The following is an 18,137-nucleotide window of genomic DNA, read 5'->3' as shown; positions in this document are numbered from 1 at the left end:
CAGTAAATCATTCAATAAGACATAAACAAACTGCCACATGCAACAATGTCCATGGCCCTGAAGCAAGTCTTCAACAAGGACAGGACATTCCGGCCGAAGCGTAAGTTTGAGCCCGGGACACAGCGCTTCGAGCTGCACAAGAAGGCCCAGGCGTCTCTGAATGCAGGCCTGGACCTGAAGCAGGCGGTGGCACTGCCCCATGGAGAGGACCTGAATGACTGGGTGGCCGTGCACGTCGTGGACTTCTTCAACCGCATCAACCTCATCTACGGCACCATCAGCGACTCCTGCACCGACCAGACCTGCCCAGTCATGTCCGGAGGGCCCAAGTACGAGTACCGCTGGCAGGACGAGCACAAGTACAAGAAGCCCACAGCCGTTCCAGCCCCAAAGTACATGAGCCTGCTGATGGACTGGATTGAGGTACAGATCAACAACGAACACATCTTCCCCACCAACGTCGGTATGTACAAATAATGATAGCTAGGTACATGGGCTGGGATCAGCATTGTGATTAATGGGTTTAATGTTTTGGCAGAGTTACAAAAGAGCATCTTGATAGGCTGAATTCCTTGAGTTCGCTTTGTCATTACCTTGTGCAACAGCTGTATTCGTTCATCTACAAAGATCCAGAAATTCTTAACCTTCCATTCTTCACGTCCTCCCACCACACAACTTGGTATCTGACTTGCTGTAGAAACATCCAAGCAATGGCATTAGAAATGGGTCACAGAATCCACAGTAGGGTATAAATAGGCATGGCATGTGCACATGTCCCTGGAAATGCATTGTTAAAATGATATTAGAATAGTGTAAATGGATGGACTTCATCTATTGCAGACCTGCCAACATGCACGCATTTTGCGTACCAACTACGCAATTCTCTGTCCATGTAAGCAGGTACGAGATCCGAGTTAAAAGTACGCAGAAATTAATAGGGCCTGTTTTTTTTTGTTTTTTTTATCTACTGAGTAAATCTATCATCCAGATTCTCGAGCTGCAACAAACAGACGTGTACAGAGTTTGTGTCAACGGACATGAGGTTAATACATAATTATTCGACGTAGCTACCCCGTGTCTGCCCCTCCTGTTTGTTGTGATGCTGAGTTTGCCGACTGTCAGCTGTATGTAAACACATGGACAAATCCATTTTCGACTCCGTGTGTTGTGGAAAGGTAAACACTAATTGTTTCAAGCTATCCTTAGCGAACATAAGCTGGACATTCAGTGCCAGCAGTTCACACGCATTTGCTAGTGCAATAAATACAATTTAAATACGAAAAATAACTGGTCGCATTTGTTGATTAGTTGTATTTTCCACGTAACATTACGAGGATCACCCAACCTGATATACTGTAATTGTAATTATGATCCACGTCGCAAAAAAACATTACAAAAGTATAATCAAAAATAAATATAAACATATATTGGCATTACATGGAGTCGGGAGTTTAGAAGACTGCGCGATGAAGGTTTGAGTGTCCGGTTTTAGCAAAAGAGGCAATGCTTCTAAAATGCCTTTGCACTAGATTTGAGAATTTAGCAACTTCGAAAATGATGTATGCGCTGCAAAGAAATCCAATAGGCACCTTTTACATAGGCTGAAACACCGGACTCTACTAGCGAACAGCGTTCAGATTCCTTTTGCCAGTTTGCGGTCTGTGTCGATGCGATCATTTGTTTTTGTGTTTTCAAAATGATTTTGCTTTTAGTGTTGATTAGGAACCATTTCTAAAAACGCATCAGACTCACAAACAGCGCGTGCTGGGGGAAGTAAACTCAAATTTGCCGTGCGTGTCAGGTACTATAAAAAGTTGGACATGGTTGGCAGATCTGCTATTGGATGGATGAAGGAAAATATGAATCCTCTGTCCTGTGGTCATTTAAAGGCTCACATATCTCCTTCAAGTGATACAAGCATGGTCCTGTAATACAATTAATCTGACAAGTAGACTGATTCAAACACATATGGTTGAGAGCATGACTCCTTTTGTTTACTTTAGATGTTTCATGAGGACACATCTTCATATTTTTTGTCATCTTTTGTTTGGTTTTTGAAGGTACTCCCTTCCCCAAGACCTTCATGCAGGTAGCTAAGAAGATTTTGTCTCGCTTGTTCCGTGTGTTCGTCCACGTCTACATCCACCACTTTGATCGTGTGAGCCAGATGGGTGCAGAGGCCCACGTCAACACCTGTTACAAACACTTCTACTACTTTGTAACAGAGTTCAACCTCACAGACCATAAGGAGCTCGAGCCACTGGTGAGTGAGGAAAAAATAATTGAATTGTCTATCTTGTTGGTATGTGAGCTGATAAACAATTGCACAAGCTTATAAAGGAAAGGATACATTTTAATTTCCATATATTAATTTCTTTGACATTACATGGCTTTTGTGGAAAGGAAGCTGCCTGAAGTTATGTCTGTATTGCACCCTAGAATTGGGATCTTTACGGGCACATTTTTGTGCTTTTGCTATAATAATGTTGCTAAACTACAACTCCTGTCTCCTACAGAAAGAGATGACATCACAGATGTGCCACTAAGGGAGCGCCACTGACCACTTGACACATTCCCCCTTGAAGACTAGTTCCGTCCATGTAGAAGAATGAAACAGGAAACGTAAACCAAATCTAAAAGAGTCTTTATTTTTATAAACAAGTACTGTAATCTATTTTAACCATGTAGGTCTTTTTAACCAGGAACCTTGTAAGGCATTCTGTTCCTTTTAATGTTTTGAGCATTTTATCAGAGCACAGTATTAAGATATCTTTCTTTTTTAATTTGAAGCTGAATCATTCCTGTCATTTAGTTGTTCTCATATCTTAAAATAATATATGTATGGTTGTACATATCTAAGATTGTAGTATGTAGTGACATTAAACATACTCACTCTATGTTCCTACTCTAACTCAGTGTCTTATGTTTAATTATAGAATGGGTAGTTTGGATCCTGGATGCTGATTGGATGAGCAGCATTTGAAGCCGTGTTGTATTACCATTGTTATTTTTCCAGAATATACACTCAAACTAGTATATTTTTTGTTAATTAAATCTATGGCATTGTTTTGTAAAAGCAATAAAAGAACTGAGAACAAGGCCTGTAGAGCGAGACCAACTAACATAATAAACCAGTTGTGCAGGTCAAGTTGGTCCACAAGGTGGCATAAAGAGCACACAAATATGGCTGGTGTAAGGGTTGTGGAGTTAATATGTAGCTGGAAGCCCATTCAGTTTAATATATGCCATTAACCTCATCCTAGACTTATAGATCCAATGAAGGGGAAATGTAGAGCTTGTGACATGATTTGGGGTAATTATCTGATTTCAGACGGTTATGCAAGAAACGGTATTGACTGAACTGTTTTAATAAGGAAAACAGTGACTTTGTTGTAAACGTTTTCTTCTGTCCTCCATAATTGCTCAAACTAAGAAGGAACACTACTTGGCCTTTGCCAGATGGGCTTGGGCACAATGCTCTCAGGTGTATTTACTGGCCATGATATTTCATAATGAACCGTATTATGTCACAGCCAGTTAGAGTTAAAGGCAAGAATGATTTTCATTCATAACCTGTCCTATTCCTTTTCGATGGGGACAAGTCATTATTGGACATGTATCAACGTAACCATGACCTGAACCCACTTAACTTGAGCTAAATGAATCCAAGGACATCACATGAAATTCACTTTCTTGGATGAGTAGGCTCCTCAACGGTAGGTCTATCGGTTGTCAATCTGGTCTCAGAGCATTTCAAATTATTCTGTAAATCTGAGACACTCCATTTAGTATATGTTCTGTTTCGTATGATTACGTAAGACCAGGGGTGGAAAAAGTACCCAATATTCATACTTGAGTAAAAGTAAGGATACCTTAACAGAAAATTACCAAAGTGAAAGTCACCCAGTAAAATCCTACTTGAGTGAAAGTCTAAAAGTATTTGGTTTTAAATATACTTAAGTATCAAAAGTAAATGTAATTGCTAATATACACTGCTCAAAAAAATAAAGGGAACACTAAAATAACACATCCTAGATCTGAATGAATGAACTATTCTTATTAAATACTATTTTCTTTACATAGTTGAATGTGCTGACAACAAAATCACACACAAATTATCAATGGAAATCAAATTTATCAACCCATGGAGGTCTGGATTTGGAGTCACACTCAAAATGAAAGTGGAAAACCACACTACAGGCTGATCCAACTTTGATGTAATGTCCTTAAAACAAGTCAAAATGAGGCTCAGTAGTGTGTGTGGCCTCCACGTGCCTGTATGACCTCCCTACAACGCCCGGGCATGCTCCTGATGAGGTGGCGGATGGTCTCCTGAGGGATCTCCTCCCAGACCTGGACTAAAGCATCCGCCAACTCCTGGACAGTCTGTGGTGCAACGTGGCGTTGGTGGATGGAGCGAGACATGATGTCCCAGATGTGCTCAATTGGATTCAGGTCTGGGGAACGGGTGGGCCAGTCCATAGCATCAATGCCTTCCTCTTGCAGGAACTGCTGACACACTCCAGCCACATGAGGTCTAGCATTGTCTTGCATTAGGAGGAACCCATGGCCAACCGCACCAGCATATGGTCTCACAAGGGGTCTGAGGATCTCATCTCGGTACCTAATGGCAGTCAGGCTACTTCTGGCGAGCACATGGAGGGCTGTGCGGCCCCCCAAAGAAATGCCACCCCACACCATGACTGACCCACCGCCAAACCGGTCATGCTGGAGGATGTTGCAGGCAGCAGAACGTTCTCCACAGCGTCTCCAGACTGTCACGTCTGTCACATGTGCTCAGTGTGAACCTGCTTTCATCTGTGAAGAGCACAGGGCGCCAGTGGCAAATTTGCCAATCTTGGTGTTCTCTGGCAAATGCCAAACGTCCTGCACGATGTTGGGCTGTGAGCACAACCTCCACCTGTGGACGTCGGGCCCTTATACCACCCTCATGGAGTCTGTTTCTGACCGTTTGAGCAGACACATGCACATTTGTGGCCTGCTGGAGGTCATTTTGCAAGGCTCTGGCAGTGCTCCTTCTGCTCCTTCTTGCACAAAGGCGGAGGTAGTGGTCCTGCTGCTGGGTTGTTGCCCTCTTACGGCCTCCTCCACGTCTCCTGATGTACTGGCCTGTCTCCTGGTAGCGCCTCCATGCTCTGGACACTACGCTGACAGACACAGCAAACCTTCTTGCCACAGCTCGCATTGATGTGCCATCCTGGATGAGCTGCACTACCTGAGCCACTTGTGTGGGTTGTAGACTCCGTCTCATGCTACCACTAGAGTGAAAGCACCGCCAGCATTCAAAAGTGACCAAAACATCAGCCAGGAAGCATAGGAACTGAGAAGTGGTCTGTGGTCACCACCTGCAGAACCACTCCTTTATTGGGGGTGTCTTGCTAATTGCCTATAATTTCCACCTGTTGTCTATTCCATTTACACAACAGCATGTGAAATTTATTGTCAATCAGTGTTGCTTCCTAAGTGGACAGTTTGATTTCACAGAAGTGTGATTGACTTGGAGTTACATTGTGTTGTTTAAGTGTTCCCTTTATTTTTTTGAGCAGTGTACATATACTTAAGTGTCAAAAGTATAAATCATTTCAAATTCCTTTTATTAAGCAAACCAGATGGTGCCAAACCACAGCATGATTTTCTTGTTTTTTTAAATGTACGGATTGCCAACACTCAGACATTTACAAAGTATTTTTGTGTTTAGTGAGTCCGCCAGATGAAATGCACTCGGGATGACCAGGGATGTTCTCTTTAAGTGTGTGAATTAGACAATTTTCCTGTCCTGCTAAGCATTCAAAATGTAACAAGTACTTTTGGGTGTCAGAGAAAATGTATGGAGTAGTAAGTACATTATTTTCTTTAGGAATGTAGTGGAGTAAAAGTTGTAAAAAATAAATAAAAGTAAAATACAGATACCTAAAAAAAAATTGCTTAAGTAGTACTTTAAAACTTCTTATGGCTGGGGGCAGTATTGAGTAGCTTGGATGAATAAGGTGCCCAGAGTAAACTGCCTGCTACTCAGTCTCAGAAGCTAAGATATGCATATTATTAGTAGATTTGGATAGAAAACACTGAAGTTTCTAAAACTGTTTCAATGATGTCTGTGAGTATAACATAACTCATATGGCAGGCAAAAACCTGAGAAAAATCCAACCAGGAAGTGGGAAATCTGAGGTTTGTAGGTTTGCCTATCCAATATACAGTGTCTATGGGGTCATATTGCACTTCCTAAGGCTTCCACTAGATGTCAACAGTCTTTAGAACCTTGTTTGATGCTTCTACTGTGAAGGATGAGGGAATAAGAGCTGATTGAGTCAGATGTCTGGCAGAGTGCCACGAGCTCACTCAGGCGCACCCCCGTGAGAGGTAGCTGCGTTCCTTCTCCTTTCTAAAGACAAAGGAATTCTCCGGTTGAAACATTATTGAAGATTTATGTTAAAAACATCCTAAAGATTGATTCTATACATTGTTTGACATGATTCTACGAACTGTAATGGAATCTTTTGACTTTTTTGTCTGGCCTGTGCGTCATCAATTTGGATTTTGGAACTAAACGCGCAAACAAAAAGGAGGTATTTGGACATAAATTATCGACGTTATCGAACAAAACAAACATTTATTGTGGAACTGGGATTCTTGGGAGTGCATTCTGATGAAGATCATCAAAGGTAAGTGAATATTTATAATGCTATTTCTGACTTCTTTTGACTCCACAACATGGTGGGTATCTGTATGGCTTGTTTTGGTGCCTGAGCGCTGTACTCAGATTATTGCATGGTGTGCTTTTTCCGTAAAGCTTTTTTGAAATCTGACACAGCGGTTGCATTAAGGAGAAGTTTATCTAAAGTTCCATGTAAAATGATTGTATCTTTTATCAATGTTTATTATGAGTATTTCTGTAAATTGATGTGGCTCTCTGCAATACATTACTGAACATAACACGCCAATGTAAACTAAGATTTTTGGATATAAATATGAACTTAATCGAACAAAACATACATGTATTGTGTAACATGAAGTCCTATGAGTGTCATCTGATGAAGATCATCAAAGGTTAGTGATTAATTTTATCTCTATTTCTGCTTTTTGTGACTCCTCTCTTTGGCTGGAAAAATGGCTGTGTTTTTCTGTGACTAGGTACTGACCTAACATAATCAGATGGTGTGCTTTCGTTGTAAAGCCTTTTTGAAATCGGACACTGTGGTGGGATTAACAACAAGTTTATCTTTAAAATGGTGTAAAATACTTGTATGTTTGAGGAATTTTAATAATGAGATTTCTGTTTGAATTTGGCGCCCTGCACTTTCACTGGCTGTTGTCGATCTCGTTAACAGCATCTCAGCAATAAGAAGTATTTTTACTTAAGTATTTTACACCACTGCATAAGATAGATGGTTACTTAGTAGGGTGGTTGGTCAGGATGGGTGGGCGTATAATGCAAATGTCTAGCAACCCAAAGGTTGCGAGTTCAAATCTTATCACGGCCAACTTGACCATTTTAGCTAATTACCAACTTTTCAACTACTTAAATGTTAGCTAACCCTTCCCCTAGTTAACCCTTTTAGCTAACCCTTCTCCTAACCCTTTAACCTAACTCTTAAAAGTAACCCTAACACCTAGCCTAGCTAACATTAGCCATCTAGCTAGATTTTGTAACATATCATACGGTTTGCAAATTCTTAACATATAATAGAAATTGTCATTCGTAACATACAGTATCATACAAAATGGGTGATTGATAACCACAAATTAATACATACCATATGAAATGTAACATAGTGTACCGACCCTGGGTTTATAAGCGCGGAAATCAACTCTGCCGCACATCATACTAAATGCAATGTCTTGGATTTACGTACAGAATAATACAAAATGCTCTGAGACCAGGTTGCAACACCTGGAAACCACCTTTATTTCAGGCTGTGTGCCAAGAGTACCCACTGGCCATGTTACAGGAGTACATGACCACTAGCTGTGAGGGGAAGAGGATTATTTCTATCTACCTCGGTCAACAATAGTACATAGCAGGTTCTAATCAAAATTCTCTCTGCATCTGCTTGACTATGTAGTCTCCGTGCCAACTCACAAGAGTAATTATCCCGCATTCTCCCCTACTGCCACCCTGGGACTGGTCTCCCTGCGTGAGCTACATGTGAGACCGACCAGAGATGATTTGACTCATCTCAACCAGCTAGTTTTTTTTGTGTGTGAAATGTTTTAGACCAGACTAGACTCCACTCGACATTTGGAGAATTGGCATGAAAGGCGGAGTTTCAACGGGATCAGGGCGGGATCAAATTAAAGAATTTCAGTAGCACCAATCAAACGTAAACTTACTCAACTCTGTCTGAGTTGTTACAATGACAATGTGCTTCTACTGTTTTGAATGCAAATGTGATTGTTAACACGGTGGATTATGTGACTCAGCAAATATTAGGCTGTGAGTGCACACCCTAAAGGTTTCATGACTTGCAAGTCAGTTTGCCTCATGTATGGTCCTCTGTATTATCTCGCAGACTGAGTGTCAGTAAAAAGTGTCTTATTTAAATCAGAATGAAGTTCTAATTGAAATAGGATCTTATTCCTGTTAGATAGTAGGATATTTCAATAAAACATGTGCTTGGGATGTCTGTAATATTTAGGACTTTATAATGAAATATTCTCAAATGTACACAGAAAGGGACCAAAAGTGTCAATTTGGGTTAAAGTAGAATTTGGTAGTTACAGTATACAGTACTTCATTGTGTATGTATAAATATGTCATACTGTTTAGACTGTTAGCTGACAACGTCCTGAAAGCTATGCGCATGCTTCAATGGGGCAAAAGTCCTTGTGTTATGATTCTGGATGGCCAGATAACTAGCAACAATGACAAGTAGCTGCCATGTGTGGAATCATAGGTGACTCGTTTCAGCTAGTTAGTTATGTCTTGTTCTTGATACCATGTCTTGTTTTAAGGTGTTTTGACTGATGTCACGTCTATGCTAATATGTCTCAAATTCGCTAGCTAACCAACAACTGTAAGGATATATTTGTGAGAAAAGTGCTCATCATTGTGCAAATGTATTTACAGTGTGTTTTCAATAGCCTAAAATCGGAGACAAAATATAGTTTATGTTGTCAACAATACCCAGTCTGTTTTTCCCATAGTTGCGAATGCGTCGCTTTTGTTGCTAAACAACCATCCCGTCGATCTATGCTACTCATTAAAAACAATTTCCTTCACAATTTGTGGTTCTACTTAAATTTGAAGTCCCTAAATATATATGTTTACTAGATAAGTACAAGGACAGGTACAGTGTAACTACAGTGTAGGAACATATTATTAGGCCAACATAGTAATTACTAAAGTTGCCTGACATGTAAGATAACACGTATAGAAAACGTACCTGCCTACCTGAGTAGGCATGCAAATACCGTTTTAGGGACAACGCAGGGAATTCTTTCAGTTAAGGTTGTCTGTTGGTTGGTCTGGACTAGTCCGACATTTAAGTGAGAACTTCTTCAAATAATATACAAAATGACAAACACTGTAGTCCTAAAGTGAACTGAATATATATTAATTTCACAGCACATTTGAGCAATTTTTCATGTCCTTAGTGGGAATATCTTGGAGAGAGTATTGGGCGGGCTGTATCATGTGTGGACTCTGGAACCTATCTAGTGATATGTGTACTTTTGGTGCTATTATGTCTTTATCCTAAACTAAAGTGTCATTGGGACTTGTAAAAGTGCTCTTTGGATAGCATGTATTGCTATAATAGTATTTTATTTTGCATGAAAGTTGTAGTGTTTCCTTTCCTTTAAAGGTGGTCATGTTTTCAAATGTTCTGGGAACCTCATTCTAAGAACAAGTGTGTGTAAATCTTCACCATGTGACCTTGATTGCTGACTCTTTGGAAAAACCCAGCAGCCAAGATGAAACAGAAGAGGACTGCTAACTGCAGCACACATGTCTCTTGTGGAGAGTAATAAGCATTTGTGCACACATCCACACACCTACGATACATACACACGTATTTGTATACAGCACAGACACACGTGACGTGCATAACTGGACATGTTGACCCCCCTGAACAAAACATGTATTTTTATTTTTTAAATCCTCTACAGTACTTAGTGTAGTTGTAGGCCTAATGTATGTACATACTTGTTAATACTTACTGTAAGTATGTTGTTTAAATCAATTAAGCTGTTATGTATGTTGTCTTGAGCTACTACACGTAAAAAAAACTCCAGCTATTCTTTTACTTTTCCTGTAGAAAATACCCCAAGTATCCCAAGTATAAATACAGTAATGTACACACATTTAATGGAGGAATAAATCAAGGAGTTGGCCATTCAAGAAGTTTGCAGAGGTTGGTAGTTAATGTATTGTGCACGTTCTGATGCATGTCAGTCATACATCACTCAGGTGGTTGCTACACACTGGTGGTGAATGAGTAACTCATACTTATGACTGTAGCACACAAAAGTGCTGTATAAATGCATTCCATTATTGTTATCATCCTCTCAGCCACACCTCCTGATCTCAGCCAATCCGTGAGCAGGCAGAAATATCCCCTCTGAAAGACTACCCCCTGGGATGTTGTTATTGGAATGAGGTTGCCACTTGAAGCCTTTTACTATGCCCCTGCTACTGTTACCCCATAGTGCCCCTCAGCCCCATGGTTTGTTTTCCAACCTAACCTTGGATTGCATCATGTGGTCCTGGCCCTACTGAGTAGCAGCCAATCCCTTTACATAATGTTTGCTGAAGTTTAAGGCCCAAGTATATGGGCAGAAATACACGGAGGGCCCGGGGAGAGGGAAGGAGAGAGAACACAGTCACAAGATGTTCCTGTTCTTATAAACAAGTCCTACAAGGATACTAGCACATACAGTAGCAAGTGTTTCATGGTCACATAGTAACAATAGGTAAACAACAGAAAGAACATGGTCTACAGGTTTGGGTCATGGCAATAATTCAACATATTTTGCACAACCATTAAATAAACAGATACATTATTTTGGGTGTGGCATAGGCTACAGTGCCTTCAGAAAGTATTCACACCCCTTTACTTTTTCCACATTTTATTGTCTTACAGCCTGAATTTAAAATGTATTTTGTGTCACTGATCACACAATACCCCATCATGTCAAAGTGGAATTTGAAATGTCTTGAGTCAATAAGTATTCAATACCTTTGTTATGGCGTGCCTAAATAAGTTCAGGAGTACAAATGTGCTTAATATATCACATAATAAGTTGCATGGACTCATTCTGTGTTCAATAAAAGTGGTTAAAATATTTTTTTTATGAATACCCCATCTCTATCCCACGGATACAATTATCTGTAAGGTCCCTCGATTGAGTAGTGAATTTCAAGCACAGATTCCACCACAAACACCAGGGAAGTTTTTTAAAGACTTGTAAAGAAGGGCACCGATTGGTAGATGTGTAAAAATTAAAAAAGCAGCCGCTGAATATCCCTTTGAGCATGGTGAAGTTATTAATTAAACAAATGGAATACAGTTTAGCACAGGCAAAATCCTAGAGGAAAACCTGGTTCAGTCTCCTTTCCAACAGACACTGGGAGACAAATTCACCCTTCAATAGGACAACAACCTAAAACACAAGGCTAAATCTACACTGGAGTTGCTTACCAAGATGACATTGAATGTTCCTGAGTGGCCTAGTTACAGTTTTGACTTAAGTCAGCTTGAAAATCTATGGCAAGACTTGAAAATGGCTTTCTAACAATGATCAACAACCAACTTGACAGAGCTTGAAGAATAAAACCAAAAATGTATGGGCAAATATTGTACAATCCAGGTGTGCAAAGTTCTTAGAAACTTAACTAAAAAGACACAGCTGTAATCGCTGTAATTTCTAAGATGCATTGTCTCAGGGGGTTGAATACTTAACTAGTTTTATTTTTCATACATTTTAATAAATGTTAGAAATGTTCTTCCACTTTGACATTATAGAGTATTTTGTGTCGATTGTTGACCAAAGATGATACTTAAATCAATTTTAATCACACTTTGTAACACAACAAAATGCGGAAAAGGTCAGTGGGTATGAATACTTTCTGAAGGCACTGCATGTAATGAGTCATTTTATAGAACTTGCTAAAGCTCGATCTTAAACATTGTGAGAAAGCAATCCATTGCACATTATCAAAATAAATGGGGTCCCTCTTTTACTCATTGTGTCAATGTTGTTTAGGCCTTACGGGAAGATACAGTAGCTAATTTGAAAATTATTTCATTATCACTGGTGTGAGAGACAATTGATTGCCCGTGTACCACCTCCTCAGCAATTTCTGAAACGCGCGATGCTATGTCACGACTCACTAGACGCGTAATTTTGAGCCCCACATTCGTAGCTAAAAAAAAACGTATATTGTTTTGCATGTTGTTTTGGCATTAATACGTGTCAGTTTGCAAACAATGTAAAAAAAAATATATATAATCATTGACTTAATAAAGCCGCATACAAACATGGTCTCTTTTTTGTTTTCTTGTTTGGAAGGAATCAGTGGCTAACTGCTAGCATTGCAAAGATATCACTAGCCTGCTATTCAGTGGAGTGGGTGTGTGGTCCCAAGTCTAGGTTTAAGGGTCTCTTTTCCAAGCTTAAAATTATAAACATTCAACATTGGCCATGCTGTCAATCTGGCATTATTTCTGCCGTGCTTTAAACAGCTGTTAACTCAGAACTGGGAAATATGACTTTAGTGAATTCAAGACAATTGGGAACTCGGGAAAGAACAAACTCCGACTGGGAAAATACGCTTTGAACGGACAACCAACTCTGAATTGTAAATCGGGAACTCTGGCCGCCTTCTATAGCTACAACATGAAGTTCACTGACAATCATCATCATGATTTGACCTTGTTCTTTTCCGAGTTCCCAATTCTCTTGAAAGCACTATAAATCCAAAGAATGCCTAACTTTGATGACAAAGTTTCATGACAAAATTTGCCCACGAAGGACTGCCGCAACACCTTCCTGTTCTAGTGAGCACAGCACAACAAGGTGAGTTCAAAAATGTATTGTATGCTGCTGCATAAATTATGTAATATGCCAGGGAGATATGTATACTGTAGCAAAGAAAGTAATACTAAGTGTATGTTGTGTAGTAAACTGTTAGTAGCCCATGGGCCTCACACTAATAATTTGGTCTATTTTCCCCTCTTAATTTCGCCTACGGTTCTGACTTAGTGGTGCAAATCAAATCAAATTTTATTTGTCACATACACATGGTTAGCAGATGTTAATGCGAGTGTAGCGAAATGCTTGTGCTTCTAGTTCCGACAATGTAGTAATAACCAACGAGTAATCTAACCTAACAATTTCACAACAGCTACCTTATACACACAAGTGTAAAGGGATAAAGAATATGTACATAAAGATATATGAATGAGTGGTGGTACAGAACGGCATAGGCAAGATGCAGTAGATGGTATCGAGTACAGTATATACATGTGAGATGAGTAATGTAGGATATGTAAAGATTATATTAAGTGGCATTGTTTAAAGTGGCTAGTGATACATGTATTACATAAAGATGGCAAGATGCAGTAGGTGGTATAGAGTACAGTATATACATATGAGATGAGTAATGTAGGGTATGTAAACATTATATTAAGTGGCATTGTTTAAAGTGGCTAGTGATACATTTTTTACATGTATGGCAGCAGCCACTCAATGTTAGTGGTGGCTGTTTAACAGTCTGATGGCCTTGAGATAGAAGCTGTTTTTCAGTCTCTCGGTCCCTGCTTTGATGCACCTGTACTGACCTCGCCTTCTGGATGATAGCGGGGTGAACAGGCAGTGGCTTGGGTGGTTGTTGTCCTTGATGATCTTTATGGCCTTCCTGTGACATCGGGTGGTGTAGGTGTCCTGGAGGGCAGGTAGTTTGCCCCCGGTGATGCGTTGTGCAGACCTCACTACCCTTTGGAGAGCCTTACGGTTGTGGGCGGAGCAGTTGCCGTACCAGGCGGTGATACAGCCCGACAGGATGCTCTCGATTGTGCATCTGTAAAAGTTTGTGAGTGCTTTTGGTGACAAACCGAATTTCCTCAGCCTCCTGAGGTTGAAGAGGAGCTGCTGCGCCTTCTTCACCACGCTGTCTGTGTGGGTGGACCAATTCAGTTTGTCCGTGATGTGTACGCCAAGGAACTTAAAACTTTTATAACCTGTTTTAGAGAAATGTAATCATTGAATATTGTAAGAGCTTTCATTGTTTGCTTATATGCCCCCTTTATTTATCCTACGGTTCTGACTTGGTGTACAGGGAGAACACTGTAAGAACGGCCCATGTTCTGAATTCTGTCGCTGTCTATGTCAGTACTGAACAAATAGTTATATTGACTAAGTCCGTCTTAGCTCGCTCATTAATGTCTTAATCGAAATTATGGATTGCCACTTATTCGCTTGTCGTCCCTTTATACCACATATGTCAGAGTCAAGGCCCGCGGGCCACATCCGGCCCGCGAGAAGGTTTTTTACGGCCCCTGGGATGATCTTGATTTATTATTAGAACCGGCCCGCAGACCGCAGCAAGCCGGCAGCCCGCAGATCTTTTACACGCACCAATACTACATTTCCCACAATGCAACGGTGACGCACCGAGCAGTAGGCTGCTTCATTTCAATATTTATTGGCACAGCAGTCGTCAGCATCACAGTAAAATTAACTTTCAGATACCCATCAAAAATGGCAAAACGGAAGGTGGACACTGAGAACCGGGGGTTTCAAACAAGGTGGGAGTCGGAGTATATGTTCACGGAGGTAGCTGGAAAACCTGTGTGTCTTCTGTGTGGAGAAAGTGTGGCGGTACTGAAAGAGTATAATCTGAGACGACATTATGAAACGAAACACGCGGACAAAAACAAGAATATGGACATGGAACAAAGGCTACAAAAGGCAGAGGAATTAAAACGAGGCCTCAAATCTCGACAGGCTCTGTTCAAAAAAGCCAAATCACAAGGCCAGGCTGCTGTCAAGGCCAGTTTTATTTTGGCAGAAGAGATCGCTAAATCAGCCCGGCCATTTACGGAGGGGGATTTCATCAAAAACTGCATGATTAAAGTTTGTGACGAAGTTTGCCCAGAAAAAAGGCAACTCTTTTTAAATGTGAGTCTGAGCAGAAACACCATTGCCGAGAGAGTAGACCAGTTGTCCATCAATCTAAAAGAGCAGCTTGTGAAAAAGGGAAAAGATTTCATTGCATATTCCTTGGCTGTGGATGAGAGCACCGACATTTCTGACATTGCCCAGTTGTCAATTTTCATCCGCGGAGTGGACTCCAGCCTAAGCGTGACAGAGGAGTTTTTGGCTTTACGTCCTATGCATGGCACAACTACGGGGCATGATTTGTATGAAGAGGTGTCAAGATGTGTAAATGAGATGGAGCTGCCTTGGGAAAAACTCGTGGGTTTGACAACCGACGGAGCACCTGCGATGTGTGGACACAGGAGCGGACTGGTGGCGAAGATACGGGAAAAGATGCAAGAGGAAAACGCGACAGGTGAGCTGACAGCTTATCATTGTATCATACACCAGGAAGCGTTGTGCGGTAAAGCCTTGAAAATGGAGCATGTAATGAGCATCATCACGCGCACAGTTAACTTTATCAGAGCCAAAGGTTTGAATCACCGCCAGTTCAAGGCATTTCTGACGGAGTTAGAAACGGAGCATGGTGATTTGCCTTATCACACAGAGGTGCGATGGCTAAGCCAGGGAAAGGTGCTTCAAAGATGTTTCGAGCTTCGTGAGGAGATTTGTCTGTTCTTGGACAGCAAAGGGAAAGACACAACACAACTCCGAGACGAAATGTTTCTGTGTGAAATGGCTTTTCTGTGTGACATTACGAGTCATCTGAATGCAATGAACTTGCAGCTGCAGGGTCGGGATCATGTCATCTCTGATATGTACAGTACAGTGAAGGCATTTAAAACCAAACTGACTCTGTGGGAGACGCAGATGCGGAAAGAAAATTTGAGCCACTTTCCCAGCTGCCAGACCATGAAAGAGAAGCTCTCTACCAGTGCGTTCCCGAGCGCACAGTTGGCTGATAAAATAGGTATGCTTGCCGCTGACTTTCGACGCCGATTTGCTGACTTTGAAGCACAAAAAAGCAGGTTGGAACTGCTCGGTAACCCATTTGCTGTTGACGTGGAAAGCTCACCACCAAACCTCCAAATGGAGTTGATTGACCTCCAATGCAATGATGCACTGAGGGCAAAATATGCGGCAGTGGGTGCTGCGGAGTTCGCCCGTTTCCTCCCCGACACAATGCCCCAGCTGCGCATCCAGGCTGCTCAAACGTTGTCTATGTTTGGCAGCACATACCTGTGTGAACAACTGTTTTCTTTGATGAACCTGAACAAAACATCACACAGAAGTCGACTTACTGCTGAACACCTCCACTCAATTCTGAGGATTTCCTCAGCTCAGAGCCTTACCCCGAACATTGATGAACTTGTGGAAAAGATGGGACACCACCAAGTATCACCCTCAACCTCAAACAAGTGAACATTACTGTGCAATCACATATTTAGAGTTTTTACTCAGTTCAAGTTTAAAAGTTAAAGTTTAATATTTGTTTTCACTGCATGTTACTTCTCCTTAAACAAAGTGTTGTTTTTGATTAATAGATTTTTGCACTTTATTTTATTGTATTTCAATCCAATTATATTTTAAAAATATTTCAGTTGAGTGGATGATAGAAAATTGCTATTATTGTTTTTTTCTTTGAAGTAAATTTAGCCCACTTTTGCTAAAATAGAAAATATAGGCTACTGATGGTGCCTTGAATACCGGTTTCTTTCATTTAATGTTCATGTTATGGGGATTTTTATATAAAGGAAATTTGTCTTTTGTGTCTGTTGAAAATTAAAGATTACTGACAGAGCCATAAGAAAATATTGCTTTATTTATCTGATCATATTGGAATATATTTGTTAGGTTTTCAGTAGGTTCAATTAGGTTCACTAGACTATATGCGTCATTTAAAATTTTTTCAATGAACATTCGAACAGTCCGGCCCTCGGCTTGTAGCTAAATTTTTTATTTGGCCCTCCGTCCATTTGACTTTGACACCCCTGCTTTATACCATAGTTTGTACATCTCAATTGTCAGTAGAAACCACATTTGTTTAAGCAAGTCAGCCATATCAGCTATGTTTTTTAAAAGGCAGTAAATGAGGCTGAATGAATTGTTTTGCTGCCAGACAAGGCTCTGCTGATAGCCAGGTGTAGCAGTGGTAAGGTGTTGGCACTGCTGTTGGGACTCTGCTGTTGGGACAGATTTATGTAGGCCCTAACAGTTTGTGTGCACCGTTTGTCACCGTTATAGTGCAATTAATGTATTGTTTAGTGTTGTGTAGTGGCTTTGCTGGCATGCATCAAAAATGTTTGATTTTGTTTATCCCACCAAGATTTACATGCTAAAATTGCCACTGGATGAAGGGTCCTATACTACTAATATTTTACTGTCCTCCTCTATTCTCCATCAATGAATAGCCCTGTATATGACATGTATGTTGCACTAAACTTGTGTATGTGTATGTGTGTGTGTGTGTGTGTGTGCATTCACATAAACTGAGTATACCAAACATTAGGAGTACCTTCCTAATACTGAGTTGCACCCCCCCATTCTTGATACACACGGGAAACTGTGAGTGTGAAAAACCAGCGCTGTTTCAGTTCTTGACACAAACCGGTGCGCCTATCACCTACTACCACGCCCCGTTCAAAGGCACATAAATCTTTTGTCTTGCCAATTCAACACATACACAATCCATGTCTCAATTGTCTCAAGGCTTAAAATTCCATCTTTAAACTGTCTCCTCCCCTTCATCTGCATTGATTGAAGTAGATTTAACAAGTGACATCAAAAGCAGATCATCACTTTCACCTGGATTCACCTGGTCAGTCTATGTCATGTATCCCTATTGCAATTTGTCATCGCCAGCCTGCCTAAGTAATAAGGATTAGTGAAATGCATAGGCTATTATCCGTAGGAGTCCAGTCAATGTAAGAATAACTTTGTTACACTCGGTAAGGACACAGAAACAGAATTCCCTGAGTAGGATAACTGTCTGGCTGGCACTTTTTATTCAGAATCGA

The 18,137-nt window shown here is 40.7% G+C and overlaps 1 protein-coding gene across 1 annotated transcript; it reads left to right on the top strand.

Annotated features, from left to right (window-relative positions):
* Positions 1–45: 45 nt before the first annotated feature.
* On the top strand, positions 46–2,897 carry mob3a (MOB kinase activator 3A). The gene is made up of 3 exons (XM_055861329.1): positions 46–463; positions 2,061–2,263; positions 2,517–2,897. The coding sequence occupies exons 1-3, from the start codon at positions 46–48 to the stop codon at positions 2,544–2,546; spliced, it is 651 nt and encodes a 216-aa protein (XP_055717304.1). The 3' UTR covers positions 2,547–2,897.
* Positions 2,898–18,137: the final 15,240 nt, after the last annotated feature.

The sequence above is a fragment of the Salvelinus fontinalis genome, chromosome 14, assembly GCF_029448725.1.
Source record: "Salvelinus fontinalis isolate EN_2023a chromosome 14, ASM2944872v1, whole genome shotgun sequence".
Lineage (NCBI taxonomy): Eukaryota > Metazoa > Chordata > Actinopteri > Salmoniformes > Salmonidae > Salvelinus > Salvelinus fontinalis.
The sequence above is the reverse complement of the archived record's forward strand: the minus strand, read 5'-3'. Positions and strand labels throughout refer to the sequence as shown.